Source organism: Triticum dicoccoides, chromosome 5A (assembly GCF_002162155.2).
Source record: "Triticum dicoccoides isolate Atlit2015 ecotype Zavitan chromosome 5A, WEW_v2.0, whole genome shotgun sequence".
NCBI classification, from domain to species: Eukaryota; Viridiplantae; Streptophyta; class Magnoliopsida; order Poales; family Poaceae; genus Triticum; species Triticum dicoccoides.
Window position 1 is genome coordinate 615049212 of NC_041388.1, and position 14626 is coordinate 615063837.

Genomic DNA, 14626 nt, shown 5'->3' on the forward strand with positions numbered 1-14626 from the left:
AAGCAGAAGTGAACAAAAAACAAAACGAGTTCTTTGGTGTACACTCATGCTACTCTGAATAATTGCTGCAGAATGAAGTGGCAAGCATAGAAGAAATGCAGAGCCAGTTTCCCTCGGATGCAGTGTATTACACTGAGTCTGAGGATACACAACAGTCTATTGAGGTTGGTTATTGCAATTAAAAGGTTTTTACTATACATCTTACTTCTTTAGGCTTGGATTGTCTTACTGCATGCTCTTAGTTACAAGTTATGTTGGTTAATATTGATCATTTCGTGAATTAGATCCAGTAACAACAAACAAAATTAGTTCCTGTTGCTATGACCTGGGCAATGAACAACAGATGCAGTTTGCCTCATTTCTAATGTTCCCTGTAAACACTGTTGTGAATGGAACAGCTTGAATTGATCACTGCTTAATATGCACTGGAATTCCTTTTTTTAGATATAATTTCCTACAATACATTTGTTGCTTCACAGAATTTCGATGGTTGCCTTCAGTAATGTCGACTATTTATTGTGGGCGCCTTTGCTATGCCAATTTTTTTTTCTATAGCAGCCTAGCAGGCATGGTTTACCCATAGGCTTCTGTTATTCTTATGTTTTGGGTGTCAAATAAATTGATGCCATTTTAGGCTATGCCTTACATTCTTTTCATACTTTGCAAATTAATAGCATCCATTTAAAACCACAGGCTACTCCACCATCGGTGAAAATCCCCTACAGAATGATGCTGGATGTCCTTTTAGAATCTTTGGGTCTGCCATTGGCTGAGTATCGAACCAAAGTATGCGAGGATGGTTTGAAGTTACAAAGAATCCCATTTTCGTTCAGATATGCACGCCTTTTTTTCATCTAGAATCTTTGCATTTAGGTTTATATTATTGATTCAGGTTCAGCTGTTTAGATCAAAACTGTAATCTTGCGTGTAGATTGGACAGATTATTTCTCACTTTGAGGACTCCGTTTTGTTCATCGGAAAGTTTTCCCAGTGTCGTTCTTCCAAAAATGAATTGAAATTACTAAGATTCATGCAAGTTACTTGGCAAAGAAAATTGTTCTCTGCATAGTGGATACATGTACTGATCATAGATTCAGATGTAGGCTAGGTTTCTGTTATCCGAAAACACACATTATATTGCCTTTGTTTTTACATAAAGATGTAGATGTTGAGAAGTATATTATTTTGATTGTTGAGTCGGTCTATGGTGTAACTTCGGGTTTTTTCTTTTGTGGATACATTTGTAAAGAAGTGACATGGCTTAATAACCCATATTAAATGTTGTGAAAAAAAACATATTAAATGGTGTCCTTGAATAGGGAATAAAAGTGGGAGCAGATTGACTCTTTGTAGTGCTCGTTCAGATGTACTAGGTCAGGTGTTCTGTTATCCAAAAAAAAAACACACATTATACTGCCTTTGTTTTTACATCGAGGTGTAAATGTTGAGAAGTATATTATTCTCATTATTTTTACCGTATGTGCATGCTCATAACTAAAACAACTAATTCATGTTTTTTTACAATGCGCACATGGATTCAAAAATATCCATGTACTTCCAGCGGCATGATTTTGAATGGGACTTTGTACTACCAAATTAGAATGTGTATGTACATCTCATTACAGACAATATAATACCATTGTTTCATACTAAAGGGGATTAGATTTGTTACATAGATTTTGTTTCAAATAGAACTCTATGCTACCAAGTTTAAATGTGTATATACATCTATTGTAGACAACAAGACCCTGTTTTCCCCAACTAAGAGAGATTAAATTTGTTGTCATGTGTGCTTGCCCGTAACAAAATCAACTAAACCATGGGTTTCTTTTCATCGCTAACATGGAATCAGCAGGTCTCTGCGCTATTTGGCACAACGGTTTCGCAGCGTGATAACCATATTTTAGCATTCTATTATAAATATCAAATAGTTCCTTGCAAAATAAAACTATTTTCATCGACAACATGACTTTAACGGATCTCTGCGCTATTTGGCGCAATGGGTCAACTAGTATACTTAACAAAAGTGTAATGAAGACCGAAGCTTATTGCTTCTGGACTACTTGACTATTTAGACCGTTCGCGGCGCTCGTGCTTAGGCGAGGTGGGACTAAACCCAGCTCTCACACAGACGAAGAAGTCCAAAATAATCATGCAATGAAACGGCGCTTTGCCAAGAGCCAAGTCACGGGCTCTCGACAAAGCCTACCCACCATCAGCGAGCCGTTAACCACTACCAAACATGCCACGTGGCACCTCTTTGCTGTGGGTTCACTGTTTGGTTCTCGGCCTACAGAGCAATTGTTGTGTTGCCTCCTTTCACCGAGCGGTTGCTGGGTCTCAGTACACGCATGTATTTGTGGTGCTGCATCTATTGCCGAGCATGACTCTTGGCTTACACCGCTTTGTCGAGTGCCCGTGTTTTGGTTCTCGGCGAAGAGCCGGACACTCTGCGTAGAGTGAAATTACAGTAGTGCACACAACTGGATGCATGACTTCATTTCTAAAACTATGCATTATGCTTGAATGAAACGAGTGTCATGTAAATGGTATGCGCAAGAGGGCCAAAACTCTCAGCGTGATGTCTGTGTGCGCTTGTTCTCATGAATCCTGGTACCTTCCATCCCCAAGCAAGTTATCTTGTTGGAAATCCAACAGTTGATCGTTCTCACTCATAGAAAGCCAAAGATCAACAAGGAAGAGGGAACTGGCTTGGACCTTAGCCCGTGGATATTGTCAAGCCTGGTGCGTACTACGTAAGAAGGGAGGAAAGCAAGGCCGGTGTATATATAGGCAGAGACAGCTAAGATGCTAGGGTTGTACTACGGAAATTGGTAGGAGAGGACGAGCGCGTACGCTCCTGGTATCTGCAACCATCGATCCTGGTAAGGGGATGCGGGCTGTACGCCTTAATAAATGGGTTGTGGCCGTACCTGGTCAGCATACGGAGATGTACGAAATGTCATACGCACATAACGGAGGTGGGCATAGACGGGCGCAGGTTTGCATCGGGCGGTCGGTTATGTGCCCAAGTGTACTATTGGTATATCAACAACGTTAACGAGGCGCAATACAAACCCTGCATATTTAAGAATGAACTAATTAAGACCATAAACACTTCTGCTCTTTTTTCCAGGTAAACGGAATGTTCAAAAGTGGGCAACATGGGTGTGCAGTTTCATTGCCTGACATCTATATTATTCAGATACGTGTCACCATACTAGATTCGAGAGTTGTGCGTGACCAAAGACAAATTGTAGTGTGCCTTATTTTTGAGCAGGATATGAACGTTGATAAGCAAATATCTTTGAAGTAAAACGTTTATTCAAGAGTTTTCAAACCACTTAGAATGAAATTCATTTTACTGTAAAGTGGTGCATTGTTCTTTACGGGAATTCATTTCTGAAAAAGGAGCAATATGAAAGCACAGTTCTACATTCAGAGCTCTAAGGTGTGCATACATATCTTAGTGTTTTACTTTTGTAGTCGACCATGACCAAATACAACTTCTTCAGTTTTCTCTGAAGAAAACATTTGTCACAAGTGAGCACCATGCGAGTACATGTTTACTTTCAGAGTTATAAAATTTTCAGACATGGACTTGCCTACTTCTTTCACAATTGAGCATGCACAACACCACAAGATTTTTGTCCACCCCGGGGTCTCCTATTGAAATGTTAACCGGCCGCCGACAAGCTCAGTTGGGGATGGCGAGTTGTGGTGGGCCTGAGATGGCATTTTTTTTTCCATCATGCGCATTCCGTTCTCTGGAACGGAACTTTTTTCTGTGTCCGTCAAGTACCGTGTTTGACGATTCGTACCAGCTGTACAGGTTGCATGTTACGCCCGTTTGCTCCGGGCCGTACATGATTGAGCCGTATGTACCAACAGTAACCTCATGTCAATTAATACGTTCTCCGACCAGGACAACCATTCCGTCTCTTGCTCTATTGGCCCACGTAGCGGGAGCGCCCGCGCCCGTCCGCTACATCGCCGTTCTCGGTTGTACTACCCATTTATTTTATTTATTTCCTAAGGACAACATGAGCACGGCCACAACAACCAGTCTGATTAAACACAAGATAACACGCTGCCGAATTACGACCAAGAATTTACAAATATTTCATAGATACCCACTAAACAGACTACTGGCGAACAATCTCCATGACAGTTTTATCTTTGGAAGATTCCAAATTCAGTTGCAAAGGAACACATGCATTGTAGTTACATATCACTCATTCTGAACAGGCCTGAAGCCGGGAAGTCATATTTCTTTGGGAAAATGGATACAGCAAAGGAGCTATTACATCAAATTTACCAACATAAACATAAACCGAAGAGCGGAGGGGCAGGGATCATAAGACGCAGACTTTTACTTCGTAGCCTGGGCAATGATGTTACTGATGGAGCCAGCTTCCTCTTTAGCAGCCTCTACCAACGAATCCTGTGCAAGCAGGGAAGCAAATTGTTAAGACAAAAAAAAAACTAAGGACTTCTTGAGAGCAGTCCAACACAAGTTTTGCAATTTTCTATTGTACACGTGTTTTTATATCTGTACAAACTATTGGAAGCACAAACTCATTCAAGAGGTAACAGGATAGATTTTAGAAGACGATGCTAATCCTAATATTTAAGCAAAGAAATGAACTCTACTGAACCATAGGGGAAAATGTGAGGTACAGTCAAGACTCAAGACATGAATGAACAATTTATGTTAGCCGGTGGTGAGGATACCTGTGCAGCAATAAGTCTTGCAACATTCTTCTTGCTAGATTCCTGAAGCTCACCAGAAATGAGAATCTCATCCAGTACATAGTAGGCCTGCAAATTTCACCATTGGTAGTCATGAAAATGAGTAGATGACTCATAAAAATGGCATAACTCGGCCAAGAAAAAAAATCATATAACTCCAGTCCTGGATCTTCAGCATCAACATATGCGAAAGAGATTACCTTGTGGAAATTGAATATCAAATCCAGCTCGCATACCTAAAGAAATTACGAAAAAGACAGTCAAAACAATAGTACATTTCACCCAGAAAAAAAAAAACAATGGTACATTCAAGAAATAATGCTAATCCATAAAAAACATCAAAGGGAAGCACTTACACTGCCGAAATAGCGGTCCAGTATCTCAACAAAATGATGGATAATTTCAAGGACTTCGAGCTCATTGTCATCAGCATCGATACACATGCAGAAATAGAGGCTGGCATACCTGTACATAATTATAAGCAGATATATATAAATAGCTAACAAGCATATCTTGCAAACAGAATAGACTCAATGGCATTCCTTATTCCTAAAACATACCTTCTGTACACAACCTTGTAACCTCTCCACTCAACAAAGTTGCAGAGTTTTGGCCCTCGAGTAAGAATGAGCCCACTAAGCTCACGGATGACCTTTCCAAATGAGAAGGGTGTGGAAAAATTAGCTAACTAGTACAATCCTCCTAGCCAACAAAAATCATGTAGTCGGCAGCAGCAATTTCAGAGGATTACATGTAAAACCGTTGTCGGTGTATGAGCACCTATAATACTTAGCCATCTTTCATAGAAAACAAATACATTGAATGGGCACCCAAGAGGCCAGGAAAATACCAAAAGCATGCATTAAAGCATTAAAGAGCTAGAATCACAAATCATCAACACTGGGCAGCAACAGAAATACGAGCATAAGACGGAGGCTGGAACAGGTCGTAAGGACAGTACAATAGCTGAAATTTATCCTTAGAAGAAGCATTTGCCACCATCTACTCATAATAATAAGTACTCCCTCCATTCCTAAATATAAGTCTTTCTAGAGATTTCAATATGGACTACATATGGAGGAAAATGAGTGAACCTATACTCTAAAATAGTCTATATACAACCGTATGTACTCCCTCCGTCCCAAAATTCTTGTCTTAGATTTGTCTAAATACGGATGTACCAAGTCACGTTTTAGTATTAGATACATCCGTATCTAGATGAATCTAAGACAAGAATTTTGGGACGGAGGGAGTAGTTCATATTGAAATCTCTAGAAAGACCTATATTTAGGAACGGAGGGAGTATACACTAGCACAAACACACATAGCAGCAATCTCTGCTTTGACATATAGTTTGCATCAACTTGCAAGTTGTTTAATTAGCAACAGACAGACATAAAAGCTGTTGACAGAAAGCAGTATAAGATGCTAACCTTAGTCCTCTCCTTCTGGGTGTAAGGCGAGTACCACTTGGTGAGCCTCACCTTGCCCTGGCGGCTGATTAGGAGCACGAAATTAATCTGTGAAGACGCAGAGAAAAAAAGGAAAGTTAAGCGACAGTGAATCCCAAACAAGATCCAGTGCTAGTGGCAACAAGCAACCGCCTGTGTTGCACAGACACAGACAGATATTTGTTTTTTCAAACAACGTTGACAGAGAAACACTGCTATATGTATTTAAATATAATGTATATAATTCATTAAATCTTAAAAGTGCACTTCAGCTTGACAAATTATCGACTACACTTATTCTGCATCACATTTTTTAGAAGACGACACTTTCGTTGATTTCCAGTGGAACAGATGGGCATGTCCCACTCGCCAAATATACAATCATTAACAGGACAGGTACAGCTACATAACAGGGCCATTCATGGTTGTATCACTAAAGAGTTTGTCCTATCAGTCAATTCCGTTGAAATCCTAAAACCTAGTGTTCTGAAACCATGATACAGGAAATAGTTTATTAAGAAGTTTATTTTCTACATGATCGTTCCACGCTCGAATAATATGCTGGGAAACATGGAAATGTGCCTTAAATATGATCACCAGCAGCCATCAATGTGGTACTGAAAAACGTAGCATTTAAAAGGAGATTCAGTCTACACTCTACAGACAACAAACTTCTCCAAACTACAACAGAACAAAGTGGCGTTCAGAAAGGGGGTTTGGCCTAGGCGCAGAATCGGTGGACAATGGCTGCCCAATTCATATACCGTACAGAAACAGAAAAGATCGTGATGAATGGCTGCAATTCCTCCTTGAAATGGGATTGTGAGCAAATCCACTAGCTCGAGAAATTCAGCTAAATCGGATGTGCCTGGCTTGCTAATGCCAAATCGATAGCAAACTGGTGGGTACTCTCTCCTATTCTCCGAGATCCGGATCCGAAACGAGATCCCACGGCCTCTAGCGTAGCCCAGGGGATCTACAGGAAGGGGGGGAAGAGGAACTCACCATGGCTAGGGACGGTCGCCGCCCGCGTAGATCTGCCGGGGCCTAAGAAGAAGAGCGAGGTGGGGTAGGCGTGGCCGCGCGGATCTGGCGGCGAGGGCGGAAGGGGTGGCAGCCGGTCGTCGGAGAAGGGAGGATCGCCGAGAGACGGGAGCGCGAGCGGCGTGGGTCGGCGTCTGGGCTGGGCGGTCTGGGTCGCGTCGGGTGCGCGATCTGCTACCAGTGTTGAGCCAAACCGGTCTATTTGCTGGTTTTGCCTTGTTCTGGGGTCCTTCCTGCATTTGAAACCCAACTTTGTGTGTATTCTTTTTCATTTGAAACCCAACTTTGTGTGTGTTCGAGTGTGGATTTTCCATACTCCATCTCATGTAGCTACACATTCTATCTAAGCCATCTAGTTTTCGTCAAGATCCGTGTTATCCATAACATTTTTTTATATCTTTCAAAGAAGGGAACATTTAACATTGAAACTTTGTAGATCGACTATAAACAAGCCCCACCACACCAAAAGCATATGAATTTGGTGTCAAAAGCATGCGAATTCCACACGTACACCCAAAAAATGAATTTGACATGCAATGCTTTTCTTGTCCATTGCAGACAATCTTACAACTTGAGATGCAAAATGGTTTTCCAACGCAAAGGGTACTTCTTGTTTACGTAGAAAGTTGCAGCTTCAGAAAAAAAAATATAGCCAAATGCTAGGGGATTTCTTCGTGAGAAACATCTCTCTTGTGGCAACTTTTGTTTTTTAGAAGAACAAAAGCAGAAATGCCTAATGGAGCTCGAGCTCCATGGAGCCCTTTATTTGAAAACTTCAAATTTGGATTTATGTTTCGAAAAAGTCTAAAATACACATATACATACGGATGTATACTACTTGTCTGCGAAGTTTCATGACGAAATACTTCTCTACAACTTCACAAAAATGACAAAATCATGTATTTCTAGCACATGTACTTGTACATGCTACATAAAAACGTATTTCATGATGAAATTTCAGACATGTCTAGTATACATCTATAAGTACTTTAGTATTTTCTAATTCTTTTGAAACTTAAAAAGTTATTTTTTTGACTGTTTTGAAATAAAGGGCTCCATGGAGCCCGAGAGAAAAATATCCACTTTCAAAAAAAAGTGCCTAATTGTCAAGAGGAGATGATACAACAGCGTCACACCTAATAATGCTAGGCTTGGAGCTATAGACACTACGAAAATGATACAACAAGCAAAATAGTTCATGTGATTCCCAAACCCCGTGCATAAATCCAACTGCTATACATACCTGATAAATTCAGTTGACTTTTATACAATAATCAATAGATAATTATTTCACCTAAAATGTCTCGGGCACTCAAATGTTATTCCTATGGTTTTTATTTTGTCAAGTTACGCCAGTTATGTATGATGACCGTTGCAAGGACCAGTAACCTCGTAATATAAATGACGGCTCTCTTTTTTTGCGAGGAACATACAATGCCGGTTCTACTACAAAGTGGGTCAAATGATTAGACCTCTCTTAACTTAGTCATATGTCTTTTAGTTTTTGGACCTTTTCTGTTTTTATTTATCTCTTAAGCGTAGCAAGGTAAAAAAAACCTTAAGAAAGGATCATCTGAAACATTCTTTCTTTTTGCGAAATGTGATTTATTCTTCAAATTTTGCAAAAAAGGAAGGATGTTTCACATGATCCTTTCTTAAGTTCATGACATAGCGTTGTTTAGTTGTGTGAAAAAAGAGATCAAGTCCAATTTACATGTAAGAAAAGATCATATGAAAGGGGGGTATGGCATGGTGATAGAATTGAGAACATGTTTTCTCTATGAACGTGCATGTATCAACTATGGATGACTAAAGAGCTAGAAAAATAAGAGGGCAATGATCAGTAGTGCTTTCAATAGAAGAGATGAGTTCTACAACTACAAGAACGAGTATATATCATTTATTTCCCCGGCTAAATTATGTGTATGTGGCTTGCATGTGCTTCAACGATATGGAACCTACACGGTTTTCTTGTATATTCACAACTCATATATAATAGTCACACCTACCCTTACCACCAACAAGATCCAACTCCATTAATCCTTGTCTACTTAGATATTTGGAACATCTCAAAAGCTACAAACTTGCATCTATATTTACTCCATGCATTATTATTTTTCAGGATTGGACGTGTGTGGTGAGTGGAAGAAACTTGCATGATAAATACACCAACTAAAAATCAAGAAAACGCATGAAGAAGGTTGAGGTAGAATGGTGTACAATTGTTCGAAGTAGTGGTGAAAAGGATTCAACAAGGATAACTGATAAGAGTTCCATTATTAGAAGACATAAGGATATTGACTAGAGAGAGTTCTAGGACTGGAAGGCGTTGGGATTGCATCCGAAGAAGCATATAGACACATTGCACAAAAACGATTGCATGCACAATATTGATTGCTAGACCTCTCTCTTTGACCTTCTCATGACTAACTTGGAGACCTAACTTTGACCTTCTCTTGTAATGCAAAGGTGATTGTCTCTCTTGGTCTTGAAGACCTAACTTAGAACTATTAGTAGTTGCAAAATCTAGATGATATGATGTTGTATTTGCATCACTCAGATGGTGCAATTAGTGACCATGAAACCGGCTAGCAGAGAGAACCCATTTGAAACCCATGTCCATGAGAGCAAGCGGTCTTCTCACACTCTTATATGAAATACCTCCTTGTCATCTGCCGCACCCAGGGCCACTTCTAATATACTAGAGAATAATAAGACGCCCCTATCATCCCGCAAACAAAAAATGTGTATTTTTTCTTGCATTTTTTTTAAACTAAACACACTTTTTTTATTAATCAATAATGTTCATGGCGATACACTGTAAATCTGGCTCTGAAAGATATTTCGTGCAGAGCTTGCCTTCTAGCACACCAAATTGCCCACAAAGTCACAAGTTCTTGGGTGAATTCGTCTGGGATAGCATCTCCATAAGAGCAAAACCCCATCTTTTGGCGTTAGGTTCAGTAGTATTGTTCAAAGCTTCCACTAGATCGGGATCTTGTAAGGCACATACACATCAAGCAATGCTGCAGTGAAGCGGGGAGTGTTGCCACGAATCATCTGCTCGACATAGCCCGTAGTTCGTGGTGGTTGACATACTTCGGTCGTGAAGTAAGTCAGCAGTGGGGATTGATTGTTGGGCAAATCTCCACAAGAATATCTTCGCTTTAGAAGGAACATCCACGTTCCATAGCTTTGACCATGCCCTCTGCTCACTTTCTGTGCTTGACGAGTTTGGCCGGCCCTCAAGCCAGGCTTCCCTCCTCATCTTGGTGTCCACAAGCATGCGGTTGGCCGAACGAACAGAAAAGGTCCCGTTCTTCTCGTCCACCCATGACCAGAAATGGTCGACATGCCTTGTACAAAGTGGAATGGATAGGATGGCTTCAACATCTGTTGGTAAAAAGATCTCCGCAATAGCGTTGTGATCCCATTCCGCGCCCGGTAGGATCAGAACACCCACATATTTAGGTGGGTTTGGAACCCTGCTAACGATAGGTCTCATATTAGATGCTCCAGCAAAATACTATAGTTCTGGTGATTTTCTGAATGCAGATTTGGGGGCCGCTCCGTCTCAGATTTGAAGAGCTCTCCTAGAGGGTTGTGATGTACTCATATAGGGGCTGATTCGATGCATCGTCAATGGCCAAACAACAACTATAGGGCTGTGATGTATTTTCTCTTGCGGGAGCCTACATCATCAATACGGCGGACCTACAGGCAAACTTTTAAAGTACATCACATAATTAGCATGGTTTAGTGATCACAAACAAGTTCAAGAAATACTTATTTTTGGAATACTCCCTTGTCTGAAGTCAAACTTTGTAAACTTGATCAACTTTATAAAAAAACAACATCTAATACCAACTCATTATCATTAAATTTACTATGGAATTTATTTTCATATCATATATACTTGGTATTGTAGAAATTCATATATAATTTTCTGTAAAGTTAGACAAACTCCACAAAGTTTAACATTGGCAAATTTAATATGCAAATACATAAATTAGCACGAGTGTTTGACGGGTTTCCCTAATTGACGCATTCTTTGTCAAAATGCCGGGGTGCCGCACACACGGTCAAAGCGATCAACCAAGATAGGCCGGTCAGTTTAGAAGCGAAGCGTTCGTTCCACTGATCCTGGTTTTGGGAACCTTCTGAAAGGTTCCAGCCGGTTTTGAGAACCTTCTAGAAGGTTTCTGAACAGGTTTTTTGGTTTCTTTTTCGTTTTCCTTGTTCATTTTTTCTTCTCTCCATTTTCTTTTTTGATTTTCATTCTCCTTTTCTTTTTCTTTTTTCCTTTTCCTTTTTCTTTTCTTTTATATTTTCTTTTTCAAGTTTATTTTCATTTTTCAATAAATTTTCAAAAATTTCAAAAATGTTCACTTCATAAATTCTGACACATTTGCCAATTTCAAAAAATATTACCATTTTCAAAATTTGTTCAAATTTTTTTTAAACATTCATGTTTTGAAAATTTGCTCGCAAATTTAAAAAATGTCTGGGAACTTAAAAAATGTTCTAAATTTCTAATTTTGTTCACGAATTTGAAAATTCTTCATGTTTTCAATTTTTTCCTAAAATTTTAAAACCATCCATGTTATCAATTTTTTTAAATTAAAAAATGTTTACGGAATTTCAAATAATGTTCGAATTCTAAAATAATCGTTCGTAATTTTAAGAAATGTTCTCGTTATCAATTTTTGTTCCTTTTTTCAAAAAATGTATGCATATTTAAAAAATTGTTTGTAATTTTGAAAAATGTTCTTGTTTGCAATTTATTTCCTTTTTGAGAGAAATGTTTCATAATCCCAAATAATGTTCGCGTTTTCATGGAATTTTCGGTGTTTTAAAATTTTGTTCACAATTTTGAAAATGTTCTCGCTTCACAAAAAAAATACTTTTTTCAAAAAGAAATCATGTTCGTAATTTAGAAAAATGCTTAAATCGGTTGCAGCTTATAGTTAATATACACCGGGCTACAATTTTAGACACAAATTCCCAGGCTAGTGACCAGGCTCCCTACCAGGAGTTGGTCGTTTCGATCCCACAGTGGGACTTTAGTTTTGGGGATTTTTTAGTGAATGTTAAGTTCTATCCCATCTAAAAAATGTTAAGTTTTATCATTGTCCTTTGTTTCTTTTAGTATTTCTCTGCTTAGAAAGCACAAGATCTAGTTGGCCATAGCGGCTAGCACAACACTATGAAGTCACGGGTTCCGATTCCCAGCGCTAGCGCATTCCCTCTTTCGCGGTTTTTCACCTCGCGAACGCTAAATGGACCGGCACAGGTGAGGTACGCCTGTGCGGAACGTCGACTCTTCAAATGCAAGGAGCAGCACATTGGAGCTCCCGTGTTTGTCTCAAAAAGAAACATAGGATCGTCCAATGCTCAGAGGAATTAGAAAATCTTGGAGTTCATTGTAGAAAATGAAGGTACCCTAAAAAATAAGGATTTTCCTATGGCGACTTGCACACCATTATCTCCCTACTACCGATTTTCTAAAGAAGCGCAATATGTCAGGATGCATGCCCGCTTTGTGGTTGTCAGGGATTCATGGAGGCTTGCCCTAGTGTCATGCACAATGTCCAGGTGCATATGGGCACTATCCGACGACGATCTTGTCTTGCACATGACAACTAACGAAGATCCCAATGCGAGACTATGGCTCTTTGAGCTTAATGATGAGCTGGACCAGGCAAGCTTCACCCGGATGGTTATCACATTATGGTCAGTTTGGTATGCGAGACGCAAGACAGTTTATGAAGCGATTTTTCAAAGCCCCCAACAAATAATATTTTTTGTAGATAACTTCATTACAGAACTGGGATAGGTTGCCAAAGACCAAGGGCACCATGTTGCAAGAGCAACTTCATCCACCCATCCCGAATGGTGGTTACCTCCTCCTGTAGGAGCCGTGAAAATTAATGTTGATGGTGCGGTCGCAAGATCACATCACGGGAGAGCCGTCGCATCAATATGTAGAGACCAAACGGGCTGTTACTTGGGATCTTTGGTCGTGGTCTTCCAAAGAATCAAAGACCCACTAATTCTGGAGACTTTTACTTGCCGTGAAGCTTTAGCTCTTTCAGCTGATCTTGTTGTGCAAAGTATTTGTGTGGCCTCGGATGTCAAGAAGCGGTGAATGATATCAACAAGGGGACAGGAGTCCTGATGTTGCCATAGTACATGAAATATTGGGGTGTCGCAACAGTTTTACTTCTAGTTCTTTCATTCATGAACGTAGGAATTTTAATTTCGAGGCTCATAAACTCGCGAAGTTTGCTTGTAATTTAGGTGTATGTCGACATATTTGGTTGGGCAATTTTCATGACCCAAACCTTGTGCCTATGACCTTTGCTTTGAATGAATAAAGATGGCGAGTTCTCTCTCTCAAAAAAGGAGCTCTCGTGTTTGACCCCCACTAAATCTTTTTTTAGAACTACCCCACTACAATCTTTTTTTATAACTAACCCCACTAAAATCTAGGTAGCAGAATTTCGTTGCTCTCCTGGCCTGCGGTGTGAGACGGGCCTAGTGTCGTTGACATTTTGTTTCTTTGCTGGTCGGTGCCAACACTATGCGAAAGCAACTAGTTGACGAGTGCTCCTTTGGGAGCCTCCCAGCGATCACTTAGAGGTGGGCTAAGAGCGCGTCACTTGGCACGTCCTCAGCTGCTGCCACATGTCGCGCTCTGGCGCTCGCTACAGATTTGTTTTTATTTTTATTTTTTCGCACGCGTTTTCTGTTTTTAAACGGGTTTTTTTTTCGGCTTTCTGGTTTTCCACGGTCTTTCTTACCCTTTGAACAATTTTTTAATTTAAAAAAAATCGTGAAAAAACGTGTTTTCTTTTTCTTTTTTCCTTTTATGAGAGGCTCGATTTTGCTTCCACGAGATGGTCGTGCCTCTCGGAAACGAAAAGAAATATGTTTTCTCTTTTTATCCTTCCGTGAGAGGCACCGTTTTACTTTCGTGAGAGACATGGCCGTGCCTCTCGTAAACAACAAAAACAAGTTTTTTTTCTTTCGTGAGAGACGCGGTTTTGCTTCCGTGAGAGACACGACCGTGCCTCTCAAAAATGAAAAAAAAACATATTTTCTTTTTTTTTTCCTTCGGTGAGATGCACGGTTTTGCTTCCGCAAGAGGCATAGCCATGCCTCTCAAAAATAAAAACAAAAATGTGTTTTCTCTTTTTTTCCGTTCGTGAGAGGTACGGTTTGCTTCCTCAAGAGGCACAGCCAAGTATCTCGGAAACGGAGAAAACATATTTTCTATTTTGTTCCTTCCACGAGAGGCACGGTTTTTTCGTCAAAAAGAAGTTTGTCGAAACCTATCGACATAGGATCTAGTTTTGGAAATCTTGACGTGTGGCAGC

At 39.9% G+C, this 14626-nt stretch overlaps 2 protein-coding genes across 2 annotated transcripts in view; one reads left to right on the top strand and one right to left on the bottom strand.

The window, feature by feature from the left end:
* Nucleotides 1–1008, top strand: part of LOC119303418 — a 20766-nt gene extending 19758 nt beyond the window's left edge. Inside the window, exons 5-6 of the mRNA XM_037580540.1 lie at nucleotides 72–164; nucleotides 694–1008. Coding sequence (XP_037436437.1) covers nucleotides 72–164; nucleotides 694–858 — 258 coding nt within the window. The 3' untranslated portion in view covers nucleotides 859–1008. The remainder of the gene's footprint in view (nucleotides 1–71; nucleotides 165–693) is intronic.
* A 3063-nt stretch (nucleotides 1009–4071) lies between these two features.
* Nucleotides 4072–7432, bottom strand: LOC119303417 (AP-1 complex subunit sigma-1). The gene is made up of 7 exons (XM_037580539.1): nucleotides 7209–7432; nucleotides 6186–6272; nucleotides 5313–5404; nucleotides 5109–5217; nucleotides 4953–4988; nucleotides 4735–4821; nucleotides 4072–4444 (listed from the first exon to the last, which is right to left on the bottom strand). The coding sequence occupies exons 1-7, from the start codon at nucleotides 7209–7211 to the stop codon at nucleotides 4373–4375; spliced, it is 486 nt and encodes a 161-aa protein (XP_037436436.1). The 5' UTR covers nucleotides 7212–7432; the 3' UTR covers nucleotides 4072–4372.
* Between the last annotated feature and the right edge of the window lie 7194 nt (nucleotides 7433–14626).

Bases quoted from the DNA above. Each gene is read 5' to 3' on its own strand.
- LOC119303417 (XM_037580539.1), bottom strand. The intron at 4,989-5,108 runs GTAAGTGCTTCC...TAATTTCTTTAG, and splicing joins TGGACCGCTATTTCGGCAGT to GTATGCGAGCTGGATTTGAT. The intron at 4,822-4,952 runs GTAATCTCTTTC...TGAAATTTGCAG, and splicing joins TGATATTCAATTTCCACAAG to GCCTACTATGTACTGGATGA.